Source organism: Delphinapterus leucas, chromosome 1 (genome assembly GCF_059928025.1).
Source record: "Delphinapterus leucas isolate spDelLeu-1000000601 "Yukka" chromosome 1, BTC_Dleu_Yukka2, whole genome shotgun sequence".
In the NCBI taxonomy this organism is placed as follows: domain Eukaryota; kingdom Metazoa; phylum Chordata; class Mammalia; order Artiodactyla; family Monodontidae; genus Delphinapterus; species Delphinapterus leucas.
Window position 1 is genome coordinate 119,015,655 of NC_143129.1, and position 27,529 is coordinate 119,043,183.

General features: G+C 33.2%; 1 protein-coding gene across 20 annotated transcripts in view; it reads right to left on the minus strand.

Moving 5' to 3' along the window:
• The window catches only part of ADGRL2 (adhesion G protein-coupled receptor L2), a 147,661-nt gene that overhangs the window by 37,985 nt on the left and 82,147 nt on the right, over positions 1-27,529 (minus strand). For 12 of the 20 annotated variants that reach the window (XM_089920479.1, XM_089920453.1, XM_089920462.1 and 9 more), the window contains exons 3-8: positions 17,668-17,777; positions 10,830-11,630; positions 4,503-4,793; positions 3,611-3,714; positions 2,581-2,766; positions 1,728-1,766 (exon numbers count right to left, since the gene is read on the minus strand). In XM_089920479.1, the coding sequence (XP_089776605.1) occupies positions 1,728-1,766; positions 2,581-2,766; positions 3,611-3,714; positions 4,503-4,793; positions 10,830-11,630; positions 17,668-17,777 (1,531 nt within the window). The remainder of the gene's footprint in view (positions 1-1,727; positions 1,767-2,580; positions 2,767-3,610; positions 3,715-4,502; positions 4,794-10,829; positions 11,631-17,667; positions 17,778-27,529) is intronic. The other 8 variants (XM_022580996.3, XM_022580994.3, XM_089920467.1 and 5 more) reach the window with 3 other exon arrangements.

The following is a 27,529-nucleotide window of genomic DNA, read 5'->3' on the forward strand; positions in this document are numbered from 1 at the left end:
AGTCCAACTTAATATCCTCGTTCTGTCTGCTACGTGAGCCACCACGACCTTCCTAGCAGGTAGAAGGTACTCGCAAGTGGCATTAAAGGCTTTTTTCTCTCTCTGATGGGAGATAGAATAGTCAAAATGCTCACACTGATACTGCTGCAGCCATTAACTAGAATGCAACAGAAATTGTCTGCTGAGGCCAGATTCATTAGTCACCAAGAAATACAGACTGGAGCCTCTAATCTAAGTTACAAATGAATCCTCTGTCACAAAGCAGGAACTCGCTTCATTTGCACAGTGTAAGTCAGCTTCTGATTTGTAACTTAAGGAGTTTTATTAGCTTTATCTGAACACAGAAGCTCACTTGAGACATACTGAAAATAACATTGGTCAGAAATTAAGGTCATGCTGAAATTTACTACCTATACACATAACTCGCTGATGGCATGCTTTTATTAATTTGTAATGTGCCTTAGTTATTACTAGTTGTATTTTTCTAGTGGAATCAAAATGATCATTAGCCTAATCATATTCCTGAAGTAGTCTCCCTGCCAAAGAAAAAAAGCTATTCTATTCCCACTGAGATATATGTCCTGGGCAACATACTAATTATTACATTTCACACATTAACTAATACCTTAAAGGTGAGCTGAAAATTTCCGTACAACAAATTCTATACACTTCAGTATCTATTTCTTTGCCCCCATTAAACAGGCTAATAAGGGACTTTCAAAATATTACCACCTAAAAACAGACTTTCCCACTGCCTTTTCTTGTAAAGTTCTCAGATGCAGCAATGTCTATTACTCATTAGTGAAATGCTGTTCTTTTTTTCTAGATCTTGCCAACTAAAACTGGTGAAGTCATATCTTTTGAATAATCTCTATTCTACAAAACTTACAAAGTTCTTTTGTTTTGTTTTCATACATATACAGATTAGTTCTTCAAGGTTTGATTGACTAGGAATATGGTCCCCAGATGAGTAGGGTTAGAAAGTAACCATCCCCAGCAAAAGGAACTTCTTTATTATTTGGATCTACCACACAGAACTGGCTTGGCATAATTCCACTGTTAGCCTCACCATGTTTCCTATTTTACTTGGATATACCAGTGAGAAAAACTGGCTGCAGTGGACAAGGATTCTGAGCCAAACAGTGGCTTTCTGTTTCTATCATCTCGATAAAAACCAACATATAACATATATCGAGAGCACTGTCACATTATTTATATTTCATTTCTAGTAACCCATCCCCTTATCAACCTGATTCTAGAAATGACTCCAAAAAATTTCAAGACCTTTAAAGCCTGTTTCATTTAAGAGTACACCACAGAGATAAGAAAGCACTGACTTTTTCATGCACATACATTATGACTACACAGTCTTTGATATGATAAACTGCCAGGAATATATCATAGCTGTTTCACTCAAGTTGTTTTTCAATCCACAGAGATGACAACAGGAAATAACGAGACTTTATGATAACTTTCCAATTCAGAGGATATTTCATTAAAATTCTTGTATGTTTGGATGAATGGAAAAACAGCAAAAATTATGAAAATAAATTATTTGCTTATTCTGAGAGTAATATACCTGTGAAAAGCCAACATTTGTACAGCTGATATGGGGCACATTATATAATTATCAAAGACTGAAATACACTGGATCATGCAGCAAGATGATAAAGCGTAACAGGTAGCTGAAGAAGGGAGAAAGCAGGGTGACAGCACAGGGGAGATACCTTAAGGTAAGCCCTGCATGTCTTCTCTCGTTTTTGGAGCTTTTTAGTAAAAGAAAAGAAAATCAGAGGTTAGATTTTTATCTGTTGAAAATTGAGGAAAGAAGAAATCCTCAGAAATTAAGCTGGTGGTCCTGAGCTCAGCGTTTATTATGTACCGTAATCCTCTGGATTTTTGTGAGTCTATACTGATTGCCAAGATTGTGTATTCAGTTTTCAGCTGTATTTTACTAAACATGATAATCCAAAGTATCTTGATAAACCTAGAGACAAAGTATGTGATGAAAAGGAAGAAAAAAACCATAAAACCATTTCAGCCACAGATTTCAGATTCATATGAATTTCTTATAAACACTTTATAGTATGGTTAAAATAACTATCAAATTTTTGTCAAGGTAGGAAAAATTAGTAGCACTAACACACTATACTCCTATCAAAGGAAACTTGTCCTTCTCTCAAAACCTACCACTGAAAACAGTATTTCAGTGGCTAACATTCCTATATGCATCACAATTTTCTTACAATCACAAGAGTTGACTGTATTAGTGCATCAGTTGTGTAACAGAATCTCTCCTAGTGGGCCTTCCAAAGTGAGAGTACTGACCAAAACCAGGCAGATGACGTTTACCACCAACTAAAATCTCCCTCAGGTAATTAGCGTCATTTGGGGGGTGGGGATGGGTGTGCACGTTGCTCCTTTCCCAACTATAATTCCTTCTTGAGATATGAACCAAATTAGAAGTTCTGTTTCTATGCGTTTGTCCAGGGGGCCAAAAGTTAGACAGTTAACTGCTGGAAGAATCCAGAGCAGCCATACAAAACATCTAATTGAAAATAACGGAAAATTTCTACCTACCTTGTTATAACTCCGTCCAGCTGAATCCTTTTCACTAGGTTTCAGTTCCTGCAGCTGCGCATCAAGAATGTCCACCAACTGCTCCATCAACCTCACTGAAGAACTCACGTCCCCAGCAAACACTGGCCCTTTGGTATGTTTAGCCAGTTCATTGGCAAGGCTAGCAGCGTTTTCTCCACTTCTGATCTGAAACGACAGTTTATACTATCTCAGTAAGATTTCTTGTTCTGTTTGTGGCTTCTTATTTTTTTCCCAAGTATCTTTGTTGTGGTGAGAAAAGTATTTGCAAATATGTCAAAATCTGCAACTGAGACCAATAACTTTCTCTTCATTTCAGATGATTAAAGGTTCTTAGATCCTCAAAAAATATACTTAATCAGACATTTTAAAGAAACAAAAGGTAAAAAACAGAAATCGTTTAAAACATTTTTGAGATAGTTCTCTCATTTCACTGCAACCATTTAAAACTGCTATTTAAAAAATCTTACGTATTTATTCCAATGATCCAGAAATTTAAGTGAGAATGTAATCACTTACATTAGTGAGGGCTATTATCTACCGCTTGCATTTTAGAAAGGTAGATGGCAGAGGAGAAACTAAAATGTCACTGCATTACAATGTAATATTAAAGTTCCTAATGCTTTTTAAAGTCATTTTTCTTATTCTATCATAATCACCTGCAATATGAACATCTGCTTGCATTCTGTGGATTCAGTTGCAAATTAGTGATACTTGATTTATTAGGCCAATACACTGTTTGTCTTACAAACATCAAAAGAAACAGAACTCAATATGAATGAAATTAAGCAACTATGTACTCATTAAAAAGCTTAACATAGAAAACAGCATGCCCTAAAACACATGTAACTTTGAATAAATAGTTTACAGACAAAGCTATGCATAATTTTTTTACTTTTACACTGAACAAAGAGCAACGAAGCTGGTTTTAACATACAAAGCTAAATTATTTATGTTAGAAGTTAAAGCCCTTAATCACCAATGTGTATCATATTAAAAGGTTCCAACCAACCTTCTGAGCCAGCTGATTTACCCAGTGTGAGGTACAGTTGCTAAGATCGGGGCCCCTAGGGTTCCATGTTCCAGTGGAAAGCATGCAGAGATACGAGGCAGTTCCTACAACAGATGTAGAAAGCAACAGTGAAATTGAAACCATTTTTTCTGCATGCATTTGGGAAATCAGCTATGATGATCCTATTCCGTGTGTTAAATTTTGAATAAACATTAATGGAAGTAGTTGACAATAACTGATGAAAAGTAGGGTATAATACAGACTATAAACAGTAAATATAAAGTCAGCACAGAAATATCAGACATTTACAGCAAACAAACAAAAAGCCCTTGATTTTCTTGGGACTCATCCAAAATGATACATTGCAATGAGAAAGACAGCTGTAAGGAAGCCTCACTAGAGAATCCATGGGCAAAAATCTCAGGCTTGACCTAGGTCTTTAAGAGGGAGAGAATTTAATTCAGTGCCTGACCTTAAATGACTTTTACAGTTTAAAAACCTTTAAGTTGTCTACATGTGCTATATTACCAAAGTAACAAAAACAACAATGAAGTTAGCTATCGTAAATATCTCTTTCCTCAAATAAAATCACTTCTGTGTAATTCAGAACCTACTTAAAATAAGTTTTTGTTTGTTTGTTTTTTTTTTTTTTTTTCTGTACCCAGGCCTTTCACTGTTGTGGCCTCTCCCGCTGTGGAGCACAGGCTCCGGACACACAGGCTCAGCGGCCATGGCTCACGGGCCCAGCCGCTCTGCGGCATGTGGGATCTTCCCGGACCGGGGCACAAACCCGTGTCCCCTGCATCGGCAGGCGGACTCTCAAGCACTGCGCCACCAGGGAAGCCCCTAAAATAAGTTTTAAAATGTATATATAGTATTTGACAGGAAATACCTCTCGTTCCCTTGGGACATGGTCGTTCAACCATCATTCCCCTTTGTGTCTGAGGCCACCTTATCCCCCTTGCGTCTAATGCTTCACAGAATCTCTCTGGCAGGGGAAAAATATTTGTTACAGGAGGAATTTTGGTTGTAGAAACTGCTGGAGGTGGTTTTGTCCCTTTGCTTCCTTCCTGAGATCCAGCTACAGTTGTGCTCATGGGGCCTTTCTGTGAAGGGCTTGTGGTTGATACTGTGGTTTTGAACATCTCAGCTGAAGAAGTTACTGTCACAGCTGTGGTAGGCACTACGGAAAAAAGATGAGTATGTTAATCTCAAACACACACTTGCACTCATATGTGAACGTGCACACACACACACACATACACACAACCCCTACCCATCCAACTACCCCAACACCAACAAAATGAGAAATTAATGAGAATATCCATAGGGTGGGAGGAAGAATAAATCTCTTCATTTATTCCAATTTATTCATATTGTTGGCTAAGCAATGGCAGTTTAGGATTTACCATAAATTTTGCTCTATGACTCTAATTGTGCTAGGCTTACTTCTCAATGAAATATTTGATAATAAATTTTATGTACAATTTAATCATATATCATGTAACAGGAAATGAAGGGCAGTTTCATATAGAAAATTTCAATGTACATATCAAATACATTATGTCATATCAAATACATTTAGAAAAATCCGTTTCTTATATAAATTCATACTCTGAAACAATAAAATTCAAAGTATCAACAAAAGTCTAACCATTACATATAATTAGGACAATAGAAAATTTCAAGTCACCCACTCTGCATCTTGAAGGAAAACAAATACTGTAACATCTTTCCACCCAGCAGCCATTCTTGCTTGAGAGATTTTTGAGCATGCCTGATTAGAACCAAACAGAAGATAAGCTGGGCATGCTTGTGCTGTTTCAGTAAGGAAACATCTGAGGCTTCGACATTTTTACTTTTGAAAACACAGGTATGAAAAAGAAACTACTTCTGGTCAGGGGTTACAATGCAATCTCATATCAAGATAACGGGTTCGATCAAATAATGCCTAATTTGAAAACAACCCTACATATCCTACTGACCTTTAACAGAGAGTATAAAAGGATTTAAAAATATAAAAGTGGATTTAAGCATAGAAATTTTAAAATAAAAAAAATTTAAGGTTATTTTGGACTTCCAACATTACTTTTAAACTGTTAAATCCACTAGGTTAAAATAATAATGGAGCTTAATGTTTCCCTCATTAACACTTAATTTAATAAAAAAACAACAAAAATTCTGTCAGTAAAACTTTAATGGCACCATTTAAAATCTATTAGGTGATCACACTATAGTTTTATCAACATTTAGATTACTGGCTCTTAAGACCTTGTAAATATGATGTCTTAAATTTAAATTGAGTAGAGCAAACTAAAAATAACTCTTTTTTAAGATAATCTTATAAAACATTAACTTAATTTATGGCTTTGCTATACATAAGAAACAAACTAGAACATTAAAACTTCTTGGAAAACAAGTTCATATTATCACTTGTATCACTTAATATTAAGCTCTGGTCCATAAATAGTTTACATAATTCTGACTCTATGACAGAGTATGCTAAATTTATCAGAAAAAGTAGTGTGTACTTGTTTCTAGTTCTTTAGTAGTGAGAAACTTCTTGTTATCAATAAGTGCAAGACACACTTTTTACACCCTTGTTTCATTCTATCACAAGAGAAACTTCTTAAGCAATGTTTTATTTCCAGGGCATCAGTTACTGACCATACGAGAGAAGCCTGTGTACATCAGCCAAGCAACATGCCTAGCCAGCTGCTGCAGAAACCTATTCAAACCCGTTTATCTTTTTCTGTAAAGCGCTTCCCTGACATCCTGTTAAACCTCGTAATTTTCTTTTGATTACAATGCAGCCAGGCTTTCAGTGCTTTCTCAATTAACATTTGTCAAAAGCATCACAATCTTTTGCAGAAGTGTCAAGTGAATGCTGCTGAATGAAATCTAAAAGCCGGGGGCGGGGGGATCCGGAACAAAGAGAAAAGGGCAGAGCAAAATGGTTTAGTGCTACACCTTCTGATGTATCCCTTGACACTGTGCTAATTAGTACATATTTAATCACTGAAATATGTATTAGCAATACTACAGTTAGTGATCTGTTTGCTGAGCATCAGTAAAGATTCATAATAAGTGAGTGAAGGTAGGCAATAAAATGACTTTTATTAAATGCACAAAATTTCATGCAACATTCTATACCATATTTGCATGTGTCATTGATAATAAAATTTCACACCTTTTTACCTTTTGTTCATCAAAAGAAGTTTAAAGGGAAGCAACACATTCTTCAAAGGTAAACCAATGAAATATTGGGGTATCATGAAAATAAACATGAACGTCAACTTTAAGTGGCAAAATGAAACCCTTTAGGAGGACAACTATAAGATTTTGCAAGGCCAAAGCTTAACAACTTCAAGGAAAGCATTTTTTTCTAATGTTGAAGCTAGAAATGAAAAGGTATTTCTAAAAATTAATATTTCTTTCCCTAGGTGAAGACAGGTCACAACAGGGCACCCCATGATGATAAAAGCTTACACTTTATTCAGCATTTATGTACCAGATGCTGTGCTAATCACCATTCATGGATCATCAGATCATCTTATTTAATCCTTACCACAACCCCATGAAGTAGGCACTATGATTATCTTCCTTTTACAGAAGAGAAGACTGAGCCATGGAGGAGGTTAAGCAATTTGTTCAGGTTCACTTGTCCATACTCTTAAATGTTATGATCTTACTTTTCTAGATAAAAGATTTTCAGAGACTCTGGGAAAGTATGGCACCCTATTAAGCAATTTGCCCTTATTTTGGAGCATTTAACTGACACTGTGTTCTGCATAAATCTTTAAAAGAAGAAAAAATGTGGGAACATAAGATACTGAAGCAATAAAAAGTTTCATAAGGAACCGTATGTGGCAAAAGGCTCAAAACTCAAGAATATCCTACAAATGGTAACAGAAAACATGGCAACTCACAATAGACTTATGTCATAAATCTAAACCCTACTTTACAGAGCCTGTCCCAAAATTATCAGGTGCCATATCAAACACACAGATTAAATGACTTAACATTCTACCTACCATTTATTATTTGAGTACAGAGATGTAGAAACGGTGCCAATAATGCTAATAAACATATTTAATAGGTACCCATGAAAATTTCAACAAACACATACAGAATGGTTCAATTTACTACGACAGTATTTACTAAGAACTTGCTAATTATCACCAGCTTTTTCCTGTGTGAAAAGATTTTAAGGACAATATGGGTTGTTATTTCCCTCTTCCAAGTCCCAAAACTCACCCATTATTCACTGAATGAACTCCAGTTAGAGTGAGTCTGTAGCCTGGTAAGGCAAAACTGCAGATTTATTAAATTTACCCTTATTCGATGTCTACAAACACTGATCATCTTTTAATTAGCATCCATTATCAGTGGGAAGATGTTTTAAGAAATATGTATTCTACACTGAACACTTCCTAAGTAATAGACCTAACTGGCTCTCTTGATAAAAAATTTCCCTCATGTTGTTTAAGTGTCATACTTCATTATTACTCTAAGACAGATATTCAGAAACTGTCAAAACTCAAGACACAATATTTTTCAATAATGTTTGGGATATCAAATCTGAAGACAGATTAAGTAAATATATAAATCAATTCAGATTAAGACATAGAAAAGATATATATGATATATCTTAATATATGACTGAAATGGGATTTTTCTAAGCCCGTTTTATAGAGAAAGAAAGTAAAAGAGGAAAAACAGACCTAGTTCAAGGAAATGGAGCAAATTAACTATGCCGAGATCACAAAAAGCTAAAAATTTAAAGAAAAAAAGAAAGATGTATTTGAAAACATTATCAAGGCCAAGCAATAATGTACTTGTGCTGTTAGGAATGAAAGGCTTGGATTTATAAATGGGGAAAAGTACTGAAGCTAATACAGTGTGAAACAGTCCACAATGAAAAATTATCCATTTTACAGCACAATGTACACTTCAGCTATATACATGGTAGCAAAGCCCGTACATAAGACTTGCTGACAGTGGCTTACTGGTTTGACCTAAATGTATGAGCCACAATAGTTCTGCAATGCCCCATCTACATGCAGTTAGATAACAGCACATATCTTAGATGAGCGAGGCAGGAGTCTCTCTAAAAGCATTTGAAGGTAAATTATAAAGAGCACGTGAATAAGAGAATACAATTCAAACATCAAGAAATTTAGGTCAGATAAAACTTTTTACCACTAAGGGTTTAATAAGGGGTCAATACGAATTTTCACTTTCTGAGAATATATAAGAATGGTTAACTATTTTGGATAACACAACACAGCTGTAGGAATGCAGTTACCACATATGGCTAAGTTTCTCATTTTCGAAGCTGGTAACTTTTTTCCAAAAAGCATCCAAATTATCAAAGATTCTTTCATCTGAAATGGATCAAGTTATTTACTAGAACATAAGCCACATGTGGAAAATGACATTTTTACTCATCTTGTATTTTATGAAGTACTCTGTGACAATCAGGGAGGCAATGATTCTTTGTTGAGCTGCATCTGTACTCAACTTTAGGTGCTGCCTGATTATGAATTTACATTTTTAAAATTTATTTTCTATTTTTTTCTAATGGAGGGAAAGAGATTTACTGCTACCCAAGATAAATTTAACAGCTGTGAGGGTAATACAGGTTACAAAAAAGATTAACACATGTATCTCCACAGTGTCAATTTTGTCGATTACTGACCTTCTGCCTTTTACAAACCTACAGGATAAAGGAGAAGCATAGTACTAGCGTTTAGAAAAACAACTGAGATATAGGAACCATCCCAAATTGCTAGCCTCAAGAGAAAAAAGATAGGTCTGAATTTAAAAATAAAGAATACTAAGACTATCAACAAAGATTTTTATGTCCTAACAGATTTCATTGTTGAAAATTTAACAATGGGACATTGCTGCAATTTTCACCCAACAAATTCTAGACATACATGAATTAGAGAAAAAGGGGGCTTATACTAAGTCATATGTCATTATTGCCCTTATGTTAAGAAGAAAAATCACATATTTTTGTATTCTATAACTCAAATTAGAAATTCAATTACAAAAGACTTCTGCTTTTGAGGTCCTAACCCTATGACAATATTTAGAACTTAGTAACATTATACCCTAAACTATGTGTGGGTGTATGTAATTGTGTTTAAGTGTGTGAATGTACACTGCTTTAACAGAAGAAAAAGATGTTAATTTATGTTCCACCTTGTTGAAGAGACTGATTTAGTCACTCCAAGGAACATTCTGGCTCCTACAATTTTGAAGTAACTCAATAATATGATAATTCTAATTAACTCAGAAAACTGAAATAATTCAGATCTTTAAAACACAAATATTATTGCTCAAATAGAAAAGACATAATAAGTGCAAGCTCTATAATAATATATTAAGAGGTCATTCTTCTATCTTCTACCTCATATGAGTATGAGGTAATCTTGCTTTAATGAAATATCCAAAACTTCATTTACCCTCAAAAACTGTTCACTGCAGAACTGAATTAACTTGCTAAACTAAAATATATTTCCAAAGATTTATAAAGTAATGATCCTACATAAAGATGCCTAAAGAGAACACAAATCGAAAAATGTTAGTGGATTTGTCTTCATAAATCAACACTTGGGATCATTTAATGCTTAGTCCATGTGTAACAGTTAAAGTCACAGAAACACTGACCTAAAACAGTCACAAATTTATTGGGAAGTAAAAATGTGTTATTTTACACGATGATCTAGTAAGATGTTAGATGACTCCTTCTCCTACCCAGAGAGCAGAGGCCAAAACTTCAGAATACTTATGCCTGGCATTGTACACCAAGCCTAGCAATTCTCCTGGGACTTCCTAACAAAAATTTCCTTTAACCACTGGCGCCAAGAAGTTAAAAGGTCTACACATAATCAATTCAGAAGTCAGGTAGAAAAAACACACAAAGCTAACAGGTTTGTAGCTGGCATTACATTTTTAGCAATGAAAATCTAAACTGACCAAGGATGCTACAATTTTTTGAAACCAACATTTAAACGGAGAAATTCAGAAAAAGAAAATGGACCAATATAAGGCTAAAAAGTACACAGTATGTGACAATTTGAAATGCCACAATATTATCATTTGCCCTTGAACTATGAAAAGGGAAAGAAAATAAATAGGAAAAAATTAAGAAGTCTTAAAAATAAACTGTTCATAAAAGATATAAGCATTAGCAAGCAAACATTCTTACCTTGGGCAGGATCAGGTGGACCAAACTCCAGAGAATATCGTAAAATGAAGTTATTGTTCCACACGTAGAGTTGGTTATCTCTTGGATTGTAATCCACTGCAGCAATATACTGATACTGGTTGGGGAAGGGAACATCTACATATTCTCCTCGGTTTAATCGGGTATTGTAAATATAATCAATTGCATTCTTGCCTGTTTCACTCTCATTGTCTTGATAAACTGACCTGACCACATAAAGGACTCCACAGATCATAAAAGCATTTGATGCAGCTCGCTTGTCATACACAGTCTCCCACGTTGCTTCAAAGCGAAGAGTGTACGGATTCAGTTGGCTAATAACTATCATTCCATTGTTCTGTTCAGTGGCATAAATGACCCATAAGCCATTTTCATCAACTGCTAGGTCAATATCAGTTTTTCCTCCCCATCTATATGGTGAGGTATCATGATAGTTAGCATAGTTAATTATGGCCTCTCCACTCTTAATTCTAGTCCTCAAGTCAAATTTCACAATATTCCTTGTTCTTTCTTTGTTAAAGAAGACAGCACCATCATATACCACAAATCCAGTACCATCTACTCGATTTGGAAGTTTGTATGTTGTTGTTTGGCGACTGTTTTGGAAATCTTCTAAAGAAGCATATTCTATTAAAGTATCAGTACGATATGGAGTCCAGGGCATGAAATAAATTTTATCTGCAGCCTGAAGAGGGTCCTTGCACCAAGCACCTGCCTTTTGTTCAGCTTCATATATACATGGTGAATCCACAATTGCTTTCAAGGTCCCAGGGCACACAAAAACTAACAGTCACAGAGAAAAAAACAAGAATTAAGCAAAGTTAAAAGACTATACAGGCAAACTAAGTTTTAATGATCATAGATCAAAAGAGAAAAATTCACTCTATTAGCATTCAATTTTACCAGAAATTATACTTAACACAAGTACTACCTTTCTTTCCTTAAGTTACCATAATTGATGTACCAGCATACAAAGCAGCTGGGGTTTATTTTCACAAATACAAACCTAAGCTTAAGATCATTCATGATTGAGCTAACAATTTACATTTTTGCTATGTGTTTTTATCTTATAATTCGGTAATTTATGCTTTAAAACTCTGAGCTTTGTACATAAGGGTGAACAAAGTACTTTTAGACCAAACTTTGTACCCTCCCTTCCTTAGCCCACTTATAAGCCCCCAAAAGCAGAACACCAAAATTAAGCAAATAAAACAAACCCAATGTGAAGGCTTATTTAGAACGTCTATGGAACTTAGACTGAAAACAAAAGTGCTTCAATTGAAGGAACATAAATATTCGGAAAATGCAATTAGAAGCAGAGAAAAGTAAATACGAGGAAAGGAGTGATGAAACGACCAGGAGACCCTGTAACCATGGCATGCTATGGAGAGGGTTCTGGAAGCCAGGCAAGATGACACTTTAATAATAAAATATCCAAGGGTATCAGAAAAAGAGATAAAGAGTGAAAAGAAACAGAGAAAGGACAGCTCCCCCTCGCCGACTTCAGAAATTTTACCCCGTCACCAGATTTAGCGGTCATATAATTTCACTGCAAACAGTCGACTTCTTTATGAGGTGCATTTATGAGATCCTGCTGATTATATATTAATGTCAGGAGTGTTGTAGGGGAAGGGAAGGGAGAAGGTAACATCCATAAGGCACATAACAGGGAGCTGGGGTTCAAACTGTATACGTTATTTACCTTTTTGCTCCACTTCTATTTTAAGCATCGGAAGAAAAAAAAAAGTGCAAGGAAAAAAGAAAAAAGATTAAAATAAATTGACAGTCTAAGACTGAATTCGTAATAGATGCTAAATATAAGAAGAATAAGAGCTGCACTACTTTGGATAAAGAGAAACACAACAGGAAAACCTAGCAGGAGAAAAGATACTAAAGTTACATAAAAGAACATGGATCAATCATTTTAGTAGATTAAGGAGGCAATACAAATATGTTGGCATGTTGCTTCACTTAGTGTACCTGAATAAATAATGAAACTCTTCACTAATGCATGGTGTACATACTCTTGCCTTTCCCAAGTCACTCAGCATTCTTATCAAGTTTTACTTTAAATAGGTAGGCTATAGACACAAATGCATGCATAGGTGTATCATCCCCATTTATCTTATGCAAACTCATTATTAAGCTGACTAAAATTAGGTAAGCATAACAACAGGGAAATATATTTATAAACATGGCAACTCAATTTTGAAGCTCAGGTCAAAGCTAATGAATACTGATATTGTTACATTTTTCAAAGATACTTATGTAAGAAGAAATATATAATTATGCATCTCAGTACGTTTCACTTTTTTTCTATTAAATTTTCTGTTTCTAGAAAAATCTATCTTAACTATAAAAAATCTGCCTCCTTTTCAGGAATATATAAGCCTCCCCCTTTACCCCAATAGTTATTTTGAAGGGTACGCTAAGGTAGTACCTTTCTTCCCCACTAATAATTAGTAAATTTACTTATTTACATTTATATATACTTTATATTATAAAATTCTTATTAAATTCTCTATATCACATATCTCAAACTTGTAATACAAAGTCTATTAAAAAAAAGTAAGCAAAATACATACAAGGAAAAAGCAAGCACAGTAGGCAAGGAGAAAAAAGGAAGAAAGAATTATGGTTAGCTTATTATGACATTGTCTACCATCACCAATTTACACAAAAGCAAGCTAGCATGCAACAACAATCATACCAAGCATTCAAAGCAAATACCTTGATTCCACAGACCCCATAAAAGGTAAATGCTTTCATAAAACAAACCTGATTAGTAGAGTTATAGGAGAAAAAAATCCTCCCTCCAAGAAGTTTAAAGAAATGGATTATGCAGTTAGGAAGTATGCTATATAAGATTCTTGCTGGTAAATAGTATTCTAATAATTACAAACCATAAAATACTATTTTAGATTTTGTATGTAGGTTTTGAAGTATGTTGCCTGAATTTAATAAAGTGACCAGATTAATGTCTGTGATTCTCCCTCTTCCCTTATTAAAATGCATTAGGGTGTGCTAATACTGTATCTCCAAGCTGACTACTCAAAGATACTGTAGTAGTTGCACATTTCATTAAGACGCCTTAGCTTGATTAATTTTTTTTAATTATGATAATTCATCAAGATTAAATACTGACCTCCTGGGAGAAACATATCACACAAATATTTCTGCCATAGGAAACCTTCCACATTAGCCACCACCTCCCCCGTCCAACTTGGTCTATTTAACCACTTTCAGGAAACATACTTGCTCTATTAATGCGTAAACCTGACTACATCCAGTGAAAAGGAAATTCAGTGTTACTGACGTGGAACAATTCTTTTTTATAAACCACTGGTCCTAAAATTACTGCTCAGTGAAGAGCAATATTATACCTGCTTAGAATCAATAAAGGAAGGGCATGGTGGGAAAATGAGGATAAAATAAATCATTAGTGTTGAGTCTGCTCAGACTATCTTTATATACAGCTATATTCTTTATTTTTAGGAAAGGATGATTATACTGAAATACATCAATTAAATGCAAAGATGGGAATAATACATTTTAAAATATGTTACGCATTTAAAACAGAACTTAAAACAAGTTCAATAAAGGATGTAGAAAATATATTTTGTTTTCCATTAATTGAAAATGGCTGGGTTTTATTATTTGATACATTAAAATGACAGGGCAGTTACTGAGCAAAATATTAAATAGGGATGACTTCATTTATGATTTAACTTTTATATTTATATTAAAGAAAATAAAATGGATATATATTGTATATAATTTATAATTCTAATGAAAACTGAGAAGTAACGTTCAAATGTAAAAGTAACAAAAAAATTAAATAAAACTTTTGATGATTGATGACGTGCATAAAATATGGGTATTCAAAACAAAAGACCTTACATTATGATTTTTATGACAACCCAAAGGATATATATTTGTCAAATCAGCCAAAATTCACTCAACCGAGAAAAATATTAAAATACAATAAAATTAATGAAATTAGCATTCTTCATCACAAATATATATTGCAACTTGTCTTAAGAGACTGTATGAATTAATTCATAACAATACATTTACTATGCTATAGAACAAACATAAATACGTGACCCACTAACATCAGTGGAGGACACGGTTATGCAAGACAAGAAATCGACCCAAACAAACTAAAGCCTACATACTCTGTATCTGCAGTGACACACTATTTCATTTTGAATAATCTTATGTTTATTCATTAATAATGATTGAATCAATAGTAAAAGATTTTTTTCTCATAAAATAAAACATAGCTGAATTTATGGTATAACTTTAATAACTTAATGATAATTTGAGATAGGAGGGTACAAAAATCAAAACCAAATCACACCTGTAGGATATGGAAACTCTGATCTGATTACTCTCCTTTATCCTACAAGATCCTTATGACTTCTTTTAAACACACATTCATTCAATTACTAATCAAATATATGTGCTTGTCTATAAACATACAAAGTTAAAAAACAACAGCATTTATAATGGACTCTGTTGAGTAAATTTATTATAAAATTTTCAGAGATCATGGAAAATTTCTAAATTTTTTTTTAAATAAGTGGAAACAGTTTGGGATGGATATGCTCCTGAAGAACTTGCTCTGGATAGAAACTGGCATAAAGCCAGGTGGTAACAGACACATAATAAATGTTATCTGACAGTGACAGTTTTTATCAACTAAGTGTAAAAGGAGTATGCAAACATTACAAAGTACCAAAATACTATTAAAACAAGGGAAAAGTGAAAGCTAGAAGCTTAAAATAAAAACAAGAGATGGTTATAAAGGACAGAAGCATAAAGAAACAAAAGGAGAGGATAATGGGGAAAAGAGATTAAGAAGATACACAGTCCTAAATAAGATCAGAACAATCTAAAAAGATCCTTTGCATTAATTATAATATTAGTGAAAATCATGCATTTTATAGTGTGTCACTACTGAACAGTATATAGGAATTGTAATTACTTCTACTCTTTAGCAAGGAGTAGTTTAAAAAAGCCATAGACTTATTTCTGTCTCCTGCAAACATCTAGAAAGGTAACAGCAAATTAATTACTGTTTTTTTTTTAAGGACAAAAACTAAAAAGAACAAATACTTCTCTGAGTATTGCTATTTGCAAGTTTATTACACAGTGTACATTACTTCTGGAGAACTGAAAAAGTAAATTTTGAAAGTTAGATGTTCCAGAAGATATCCACATTTTCCTTTCTTAAACAGCGCAAGAAATAACTTAAAAGTCTGAAAATAATATTTTCTTAACACTGTTCTTGATCTATAGACTAGATTACAGGAACTGGCTCCAGAAAGACATAATTCTTGGCAGCTCTGACTGATTCCACGGTTTGGGAATGGATGCTGTATTCCTTTTCTAATTTGAGGACAGAAATCATACTAAATTCAACTGCAAGTGACTTTATGGAACAAAACTTTGGTTAGCTCAAAAGAATACAATGTTCCTCCAGTGGCAAAGGAGAATGATTATGTAAGCCACCAACACTACACACAGGAGAAACGATATAAAGATCAGTGCACTCAGTAGGCTTCCAATCCTTCAAATGATATAGAAAATACTGAAAACATAAAAAGCCTCCATTTCACAGTAACACAACACAGAGCAGGGATGAAAAGATAATCTGTGTTTGGCCTTTAACTGATACCCCACAAAAAGCCAATTTATCAAAACTGCGGGCAGAGAAGAGAGAGACGACAGTGCCTTCACAGGATGTGTAGGTATGTATTACAACCATACTGGGCATAGTATATCTATCTAAAATCAGCCCTTTGGTTTCAGAAATATTGATAGTTTGAACATATGAATCTATCAGAGCTAGTGATCTGGTTTTTGAGCTTCTGGAAAAAGCAATTTCATTATTAGTTTGAGTCCATCTTTTTTTAAGGAGGGAAGTCCTCTAAAGCAAATCATAAAATTGCTGCTAAAGAATTTTTAATTCAAATGCCTGTGAATTAAGGTGGCATGACACGTTTATCCAATTTAAGAAGTAAAGAAGTCAAGAACAAAACCAAATTACCTGATGAAAATTAAGTAATATACTTAATCTTTTTAATTGTCTAAAATGTTTTTTTCCTGTTGAAAATACAGAATCCAATTCATAAGTATGAATTCTGAGATTAGGAGGAAAACTACACAGAATTACAGTATTAGCTGAAGCCTACTTATGAAGTTTCCAACTGAATTTTAAATATTCCTCTAAAGGATAATACTAAAAATGGATGCTGCAAATTAAAAATATGTGCAAGGCTTTGTTACGTTTGTTTTATTTAGCGTTAAGATTTAGTCACTGAATCTGGTAAAGGAGTACTCTCTTAAGGACAAGGGACAAAAAGGAAAGCACTTGCCTCAGTTACTGCAATGGTAGCTTTCACCAGGCATTAAAGTTACCACAACAGCAGGTAGCCATTCAAGTAGCTCACGATTAAAACCAAAGTCAATTCCTTCTTTAGAAAACTGTGAGCCAAACCAATTTGTCAGCAACTGGTATTGGGCAAAAGTACAGATTTCTATCTGCCCTATTGAATAGCTAATTCAAGTTTGTTTTCTGGAAAAACACTAGCCTTAAAAGCCAAACACTTAAGAACACAGACAGACACTTGGCCAGCATCACACTATGGCTTCCTTCCACATTTCATGAAACTAATTGGAGGCCCAAGTCTGTTAGTGCTCTGCATGCATAATAGTTTTGTAGGCCATAAACATATGCTTCTTTCACATGTGTCCTCTTTCAGCATCAACGAGGAATGCTGTAGAAAGTGAAAAATACAAGCTTCATACTTACTGTAAGGGACACATTCATATTGGACCTCAAGATATTTGTATGTTCCAGGACATGGATCAGGAAATACATCTGACCCAGTAACTACTATACACTGTGTTCGATTGTTGCACCTGGAAAACAAAACAAATCAAACTTGTGTAACAATAATGTATTTGTTTATTTTTACTAAAGAAATATAATAGAGAACTGATCCATATTTTCTTCAAGCAACTAGTACCATAAATTAAAAAATTCAACTGATATTAGGTTGCTGTAAAGAGTTACAAAAGTCCTATTTTCTTTATGTTGTAATATATCTGTATCATGGGTCACACTGAATTTTAACTGGAAATAAAAAGAAAATCACTAACAGTTCTCTATTCTTTTAGTATACATTTTACATTTTAATTGGAATTTTTGACATGCTCAACATGTACTGAAAAAAAAAGAAACTTACCTGGATACTCACCATATTTAAGAATTAAAATTGACTTTAAAATGGTACTGAACAAGAATGGAACTGAACAAAAGAGAGTCATAAACTGAATAGCTTGAAAGTAAATTTTGACAACATACTGAAACAAAGGAAGAGCCAGGTTTTAAGCTTATCCTCTAAATCCCATTTTGTGTTAAGCATTCTATTACAGGTATTTATACACTCTTGAATACCAGATACCAAGCTAATTGATCACACCTTCCGTGCTATGGCCTGCATAAATGACAGAATGAATTTAAAGCATTTAGCATAGTGCGTGGTACATAATACTGAGTGTCTTAAGCATTGTGTTACACTTACTATTTTCATACAGCAATAGGCTTATACTACCAACATGATATGACTATGAATTAGGTTTTTCTAAATTAGTACTCCCTGAAATACAACACTAAAAAGAATGTCACTAACATGATGTCTAGAATGTCCTATTTATTCCTATCAGAAGTATTTTCTTAGTTTTGTGTTGTCATTAATTCATTGTCATTGAGATTATTAGAATTAAGTTAGAATTCCAGGCAAGATGATATTTATTTGAGTTCTATGAATTTGTCCAAATGATCCTGTTATAAGCTATATAAAGGCAAGAACCATTTCCTTTATATTTAACTTGATTACAACCCAATGCAATGTAATATTTTCAGGGTTATTATTGTATTTTCTGCTAGTATATAAATTAGGAAGACAAAGCTAGGAGAGTAAGAGCATTTTAACAAAATTCACTTGATAATTTGAATACCAGACATTCTATAGTACATTAAATAACTAGGCTATAGCATGGCAAATAAAGAATCAAAAAGTAGCCCAGTTTTTAGCACAACTAATTCACGGAGGGTGGAAGGAGAACTGTGTTAGAGAGGGGTAGGTATGTAAGTCATGCACCTTAGAGCCACTTCAACTCAAACCAGGTTGATTCTTCCCTGTTGAGCAGCAAGACCTGAACTGAAAACTTCTATAGGATCAAACAGGTAAATTTTATAGGTCAAGGTATAATAAATGAACTTCAAATGAACATTTTAAATAAATTATAACTAAAATTGTTTGTACAAATATTAAACTAATGATAACTTTTATCATAATCTGTAATACCTTATGCCATATTTTTTAAACATACCATATAAAATAATTTTCAAAAGCACGGATAATGTAAACAATGCAGTGTCACATTCTTACGCAACATCATGTTTCACTCCCCTTATTCCGTATTTCTCTTAAATGGGTTCAATCATTTATAAAAATTTGCCAATGGTTCTCTATTTAGTGTAAATGAATTATTTTAACATGAATAGTGGAACAAATTTTATATCCTAAAATTTTAAACAGCAAATGGATTTAAGATTTCTCAACAGACCAACGTCTATTGTTTGAACTATGTTTCATTTTCTTCTTAAATTTTACAGTAACAAGAGTTCATTACTTCTTTTTAAAGTTTCTTGATCTCAGGAATTCTCAACCTCTAACCTGGTCCCCATCAAAAATTAAAAACTTTAATTTCCTTGCTTGTACTTACTTATACCTACAAAGGTCGTCCCTTTATCTCACCCTCACACTTCTTAGAAACAAAGAAATCTAAACTCTTATGAGTTAGATATCCCTTTCATACACTCCTTCTATATATATTTTATAGCCACTAACGAAGCTCTGCCATGTTGTAAATGGTTTTAATATTTATTCAAAATATATTCATGGTAGAAATCCCATAAAACAACAATTCCACTCATGAGTAAACTTTTCATATACTTCATCACCCTTCCCTTCCCATTGGAGCCTCCCTCCCCACCAAACCAGGAACAGGTGAGAGAGAAAGGGGACTGTACTCAAGGTTGAAATAGATCAAGAGCACGAAGGACTTTGGACCAAGGTGAAGAAGGAAGTTGCTCAAAGGATTTGGAAATTTATATCATTTTTTCAAAACTAAAGAACATACTGACGATTTTCCAGGTTTCTTCCCACTGTAAGATCAGATAAATAAATATGACTTTAAAATGGGATTTGAAATATCTTTTAGTCAATGTCACAGTATGTTGGCAGGAAGTATACAAGGGATAAGTAGTCCTGTTTTCATTATATTTTGTGTAAAAGAAGACAAACACCATAAAATGAAAAATAACTGCTCATATTTACTCTTTTTCTGAACAACTCTGCATTAGTCACCTGACCACAATTACAAGTTCAAATTAATGTCAAAAGCAATTATAATAATTTATATCAACCACGTAATTTTTAAAATTTCTTTTAATAATCACATTGTACAATGCATTCACTCTAAGACAGCAAAAAGTATTAATTTTAGGTCTGTGTGCTTAAGTAAAAACTGAAGGTAAAGAAACTTAATGGAGTTCCTGCAAATACAATTATACAGATTTCTAGAATTCATGGCCTCTCAGATGTCAAAAAGGTTCATTTTATATATCAGAAGTGCAAAAAATTAATCTTGAGGAAAAAAAAGGAATTTGGGTGCTAAAATAGTAAAGGGTCAGCAAGAAGAGGAACACAAAGGTATAAGAATATCAGATTTGCATACTAGTATCTTGATTCATGGATAAGAAAACCTAACATTTTAGAGGACCAAATGATGGAAATTATTAAAAATACAGACTATGTAAATTCCTTTATGCAAGTAGCCTTAGGTTTCCAAATACAGAAAGTGTGAGGAAACTAGGGAAAAGGAAATACCCAATGTGAGCTGTTAGTACTAAGAAAAATCTGAAAATTCCTTAACCAATACACTGTTGGTTAAGGCTATAAAACTGTAAACTGCTATCATTCAAGATAGGGAAAGAGAAAGCAATTAGCCACAGAAGCAAAGTAAATTCCCATCAACTGCTCAGCTTCAAGTTTTCACTCTAATGAAAATAAAAAGTCACAACTAAGCCAAGAAAGGAAAGGCATTCAGTTGTTTGCATTCTCAGCCCTAAGCGAAGTTCCCCTCATGAGTTTCTCTCTTCCTCCAGAAAAAAAGATTTATCAGTTAAGATATGGTTACATTAACAATTAAAGTATCAGTATATTTTCGTAATACCATGTGGATTCATGATGTTAAAAATTTATACTTTTCCTAAATGTGAAACATAAAAATTCAGTATAAATGAGAATAAGGCAGAAAAGGATAAATAGGGTTTTTTAAATAGGTGGACCTTTAATTATGACTTGAAGGAAATGCAATTACTGTTCATTATAAAGAAACACTTCAACTTTTAAATAATTGATTTTATTTTATTTGGTGTTTGTAAGGCTGCACAGATGAGTGAGGATAGTTAAAGCACGGGTTCTCAAAATGTGGTCCTCAGGCCAGCAGCCCCAGCACCAACTGGGAACTTGTTAGAAATTCATTCTCAGGTCCCACCCAAGACCAAACAGCCTCAGAAACTCTGGAGGCTAGTACCCAGCAATCTGTGTTTTAACTAGCTCTGCTGATGATTCTGATTTATGAGGACCACTGGGTTAGAGACAGGTTTAGGTACTTTAGTAAAGAATAAATTATATATGCGAACACATGCTTTTACTCTATAAACCTTAATAAAATACAAGTGAAATAGAAAAGCATTTAGTGATGACTATGATTTATGCAGCAAGTACATAACACAGCTTACAATGTTAACATATCTTCTCTTGCTAATTTTAATCATAAGAATCAAGGGTTTTAGTTGCTCTAATGTTGAGCCAGCAGGCTAGTTATTTATAAATTCCTAACCTAAATAAGTACAATTTCTAAGTACATGTATACATCACATGTAAGCCCATTTTCAACAACAGAAGGAAAGTATAATCTTTTCCTAGCTAATGAAAATATCTAACACTAAACAAATCTGGAAATAAAATTTTGGCAATCTGTAAAAATATACTGTGTTCCCTAGAAGGAAGGTATCATTAAAAATAACAAACCAAAACAAGATCCACTATAATCACTGCAAATTTTTCTATAGTCAACCTTTGACTTATTTATTAAAATACATTTTAATAAAGTGGCTCAACTATAGAAAAACATTATACGATACAATTGTTTTCAAAAAGAACTCAAGGGACATAAAGGCAGCCCTTGCAAAAATTTACTTCTAAGCAATTTCTGGGATATAATGTATGATTTAATACCACCTACTAAGTTAATGTAAAACTACATACGCACTCAGTCTCAGATCTAAGCGTATGGTCATTTTTAATATTCTAACCACATTTCCAAAAATTTCCAAGTTGGCATGTGTAGATAAAAAGCTAAACATTATTTTACATCGTTGGTTTAAAAGCACTATTAAAAAAATCACCTATATGTTATTTCTATACATTATTTTAGGTTGCAACTTTCTATCATATTAAATATTTCTTCCTCTAATTTTCTAATCTAAATATTGCCAAGAAAAATGTGTACTTGATAAAAATGCATTTTACAAATGTATATTACCATTAATTTACATACTAGTATATGGAAATTATGTATAAATTATCATGCAGAGATTAAACAGCAGAATTTGAAGAAACATCTTTTTATTTAGGGGACAGTAGTGCTTCATCACTAATGAAATATTAATAATGCAAACAAACTATTAATATGCTGCTTTTCCTTAATCTTTTAAAACTGTAAATGAAAGAAGGAACAATGAACACATTATTATAAGCTGAGAATAAGCTGTATGGAAATCACCATCATAGCATATCGTTTGACTCTGTTCAGAAGCAAAATTATTTGCTAACTGGGGAGATGAGTGTTTAAAAGCAGAGGCTTTAGAATAAAAAAGAATTGGGGTTTTAGTTCCAGCCCTGCTGCTTACTTAACTGTGAGTCCGTAAGCAACATATTAAACCTTTCAACCTTAGCTTTCTCATCTGTAAACCATAATACCCTCTTTAGAAGTTTGTCGTTAAGGTTAAATAAGATAACGCAGGCAAACTCTTTGCACAATCCCTTAACAAATATGAATTACCAACAACAACAAAAATATCAGTAATAAGAGCATTACTCCTTTATATGAGATGGACATAGATTTGCAAATCTTTAAGGGGCAGAACATCTTTTGTTCTTCCGAGTATTCCCTGTATTTCCCATATGATTTCCTATGTACAGCTTTAAAAACAGGCTGAAGTATTCATGCAAATTTGTTTCCTTTCCAACTCTAATTTTGAATTGTACAATGCCCAACAAATTGCTTTTACTCTTGTTTTGATTATCTTACGCTCATTATTACACTTTACCAAGTGCAAAGTATGGAGATGAGATTCCATGTGTAATCTATTGTGAGAGGTGTTCTAATCAATAGTCTTGTTCTGCTGATTAAGCAGGGGCTTCTGTTTTGGCAAGATAACATTAGTTTCTCCAGTCATGCTCCAAAAACCATTGGGAATCTTCAACAGATCATTAGATATGCTACAATAAAGCTTTGGTACATTCTTTCTTCTTCCTTAAATTACTTCTTCACTGTCCCATCTTTCCTCATCTCAGTGGCACTGCATTATTATTGCATCTCCCCTGAAACTTGCACTAGAGCTATGTCTCCAGGCCATAGGATGCCATTTTCAATTGAAGCTTCTGCTTGAAAATATAAATTAAGAAAATTTCATTATCTCCTGCCAGGGGCCATTATTCACCACAGTTCTGAGGAAGATTAAAAATGCAAAATCTACCAACTTGAACAAATACTCCAGCATTCAACAGAAAAGCCTAGTATATCATGACAGAAACTAAAAATTAATGTTTGCTGAAATTTGGAGTCATCCTCTACAATTAGTCCAATTCTTTATTGAGAATGTCTGTTCAGTGAAGACTGCATCAATAATTTCAGTCTCTTAGTGGCATCTGTTATTTTTAAAATTTAATTATAAAATACTAGCAGTAACAGGTCTGTTTCTTTCCTGAGCTACCTTCTGTCTTAGTTAAAACTGCTTACTTTTTGGAGATGAAATAAATGCTTTCAAGATACTAGGGAAACATGTAATGATATCCCTTTCCAAAATGTCAAATATAAACAGAACATTCACAGGGGTACTGTGGAAGTTTAAAACCACATCCACATGGGGAACTATATCTTCTAACTGAATAGAACATCTACAGTTGATGTTATAAACCCATTCTCTAACAAATGGACTAGAAATGATATTCATTCTTGAGCCTCAATTACCAAAAAAAAAATCATACGTCAATGAGTAAATTTTATTCTCTTCAAGTATACAAATTTTTTAAATTTACCACAGAGGGCAAGAAGGAAAAGGAAAATAAAGAAAAAAGGTCACTGTCAACCTATACATTTTTATTAGAGGTGACTATATGCCTGGCACATAACAGGAATTCAGTAGTTGTTTTTGAATGAATGAAATAATGATGAATGGTTAACCTGACTACTGCTGCTTGTAAATAAACACAGTTATTAGAAAATAAGTATCAGACGTCCAATTCTGCTTCAATCAGCTGTACCTGATTCTCAGAGAATTCTGTCAATTTGGAAGCAGTTTTGTATCATGAAAGCCAATAATACAACACTAAGGAGACAGATCTGTTTAAGGGGTGGAGGAAAAAGTACCCTTTAGCTTCCAAATAACTTTTTCATGCACTAACAATTCCAAATGACCAAGGAATGAATGCAGTACGCTAGGCACTAGAACCCATCTTTTTTTAGTCCAAATTTACAATAAATTTTTATACACATAGTAGATTATCTTAAAACATGAATAGTTAAGTTCCTAAGTAAATTTGCTCATAGTAACCAAATAAACTGGAGGGATAAAAAGAAGTTATGCTCCAAGATACAATGTTACAATCATCTTCACAGATGAAAGAGGGAAACTGAGTTGAATGTTAAATCAAGCCTTTTTTAAAACTGTGTAATGAAATCCCCTTTTATCATCTAAACTTCCATTCTGTAGAGCTAAGGAAAGTGGGTCCTGCATTTTTAAAATATTTATCAATGATGATTTGTAAGCCTAACTAATTGCTAGGTAAACATAACATCAGGAAGCTAAATGATGTGTAATTAATGTGGTAAAAAAGAGGTGTTCTAAAGTAATGTTCCCATTTGTCACATAACTATGTTCTCATAATTTATTTAATAATTTGTGTATTGTAGAAGATTTCTATTCATCATATAGTATTTAATTCTTTAGGCATGTTAGGATATTATACTCTAAGCATTATAATATTGTATTATTTAAAGTGTTTTAAAATCCTTGAAACTAAGTTGAATTATTGAACTAAAGTTGCTACCCGAAATCTCTAGGAAAATACACTTGAGTACTGATACACGCATGGATACATAATTTAGAAAAAAATAAATAATATTAAGCTTATTCCATTCAGTTTCCTATATGCTGGTGTTTTCAAAAATTTGAAATATAGTCCTAATTTTTTAAAAATTGCAACTGTAATTAAATCTTTACAACTGTATTTGAAAAAAGTATAGAAAAAGTCAATTTATTATTTAAATAACTATAAGCAAGAATACAAAATATCTGTCTGGACTATTGATATATAAACATAAACCTATTTGACTGAAAAAGTGTATAGTATGTAACAAATAGAAAGCCAAAAAAATAAGTATCAGCTAACCTACAGCAAATCAACAAAAGTTTGAAATAAAATCCTGCATAGGCTCATATGCAGAAGGTTGTTGCCATTCTAGTTTTCAGTATGTTGAAAACAGGAATAACATGAAAGTGATACCTTCCATAATCATTTTGTGTCAGGAATTAAAACCACAAAGTATGCATACTTTAATATTTATAGTTAAATTGGCATCTTAGAAACTCAAAAAAATTCTCAAAAATTCCACATTAATTACTAAAATTAGGATTTTGAAACGACAATGCTGATTTTCTAAAAACAACCTTCTATGTTTTAGAAACCTTTGAAATTCCTTGCAGATTTTACTGGACCTTGGGGTCAGTTTAATGCAAATTAGGCTGGACTCACTCAGCTTTATTAATCCAGTACAAAATCTCTTGTTTGCAGAAATGCACATTCACATAAATGTACTTGCTTTTATTAGCAAAATAAGAAATATTTATTTACAAAGCATGCCACTGAGACTAAATTTCATTCACAGGGTCATCAGGTCTAACTACTTAATGAAAGGAACAAGATAATTCAAGTGGGGATAAAAGCTATAAAATTTTGAAATACTTCAAAAATATTGCTTCCGAGTCCAAATTTTCAAGACCTCTGCTTTTAATAATTTAAAAAATTATTATGACCTGTATCAATTAGGAGCAATTATTTTTAAAAATGTTAACCTACTACAGTTTGCACTTGCAGAAACTATCACATTTTTAACAAGGGAAATGGGATATCGCTATGGGATGCCCTAGTTAGATTAAATTAGCAAGAAACTTGTTATCAGACCATATAAAAGACACACCATAATAAGACATGACCTTTCAGAGCCTTGGAGCCAATCTGTGACGCTTTTCCTTCCTGTAACCCTTGCTAATTATTGGCAAAGTTACAGATCCTTCTGTCATGGGTTATTTTTCTTCAAATTGTGAGGGGATTTTTGGTTTCTAAATATTTAATTAGTCTTGTTATGATATGAGAATTGTACATGCCAAGCATTTTGATTTTCATACTCTATTCCTTCTAATTATCCTCAGATTTAGATTGGTCATCCCAAATCTTTTCCTTTTGTAATTATTTACTTCTTAAAGATCATTCTGTGAAGAAATATGTTCACCCTTATGGCTCTTCTTTCCCACAAATGGCTTTTCTGGTCCATTAATTACCCGCTTAGAAGATTAGAGTTTGAAATAATGTAAAAGAACCTGCAACTAAAAGGAGTTTTACAGTGCAAAACTGAGTAAACTAGATTTTTGTTGTTGCTATTTTAAATTCACCTTAAAGATAACTCCCTTGGTTTAGATGTGATTTTGACAAACAGGAAAATTATGCCATAAATATTTTTTTCTGCCTCCCAAGATGTTTCATGGAATGTCATTTAGTCAGTATTATAAATCTCTGCCTATAAAAGAAATGCATCTCTAGTCTAATTGACAGCTAATATAATTTCCTCTTTTACAGACCTCACTTTGATTATAGCACAGCAATGAATGTTCACAGAACTTCCTATGTAATCAAAATGAAAGCATGGACATAAAATCATAAGACTTTTGGTGATGTAGCTTTTAAAAATTTACCATCTATGCAAAAGTTAAGACAAAGTACAAGTTTTTGTTAAAGTACTTATTCAATTCAGGAATTTTTTTCAGTTTTTATTAAAATGACAACGTTCTATAAGTGCTTGGGTTTTTTAACCAAGAGGCAAGAAAGCACGGCTATTCTTTACGCAAAATGAATTATTTCAGTATGAAATCTTTCATGATTTTTAGTACTATTATTTCCTCATCAAACTTGTTTTTCAGTTAAGTACACTTTTATTATTATTACTTTTGTTTTACAGTAATTTATTTTCCTCAT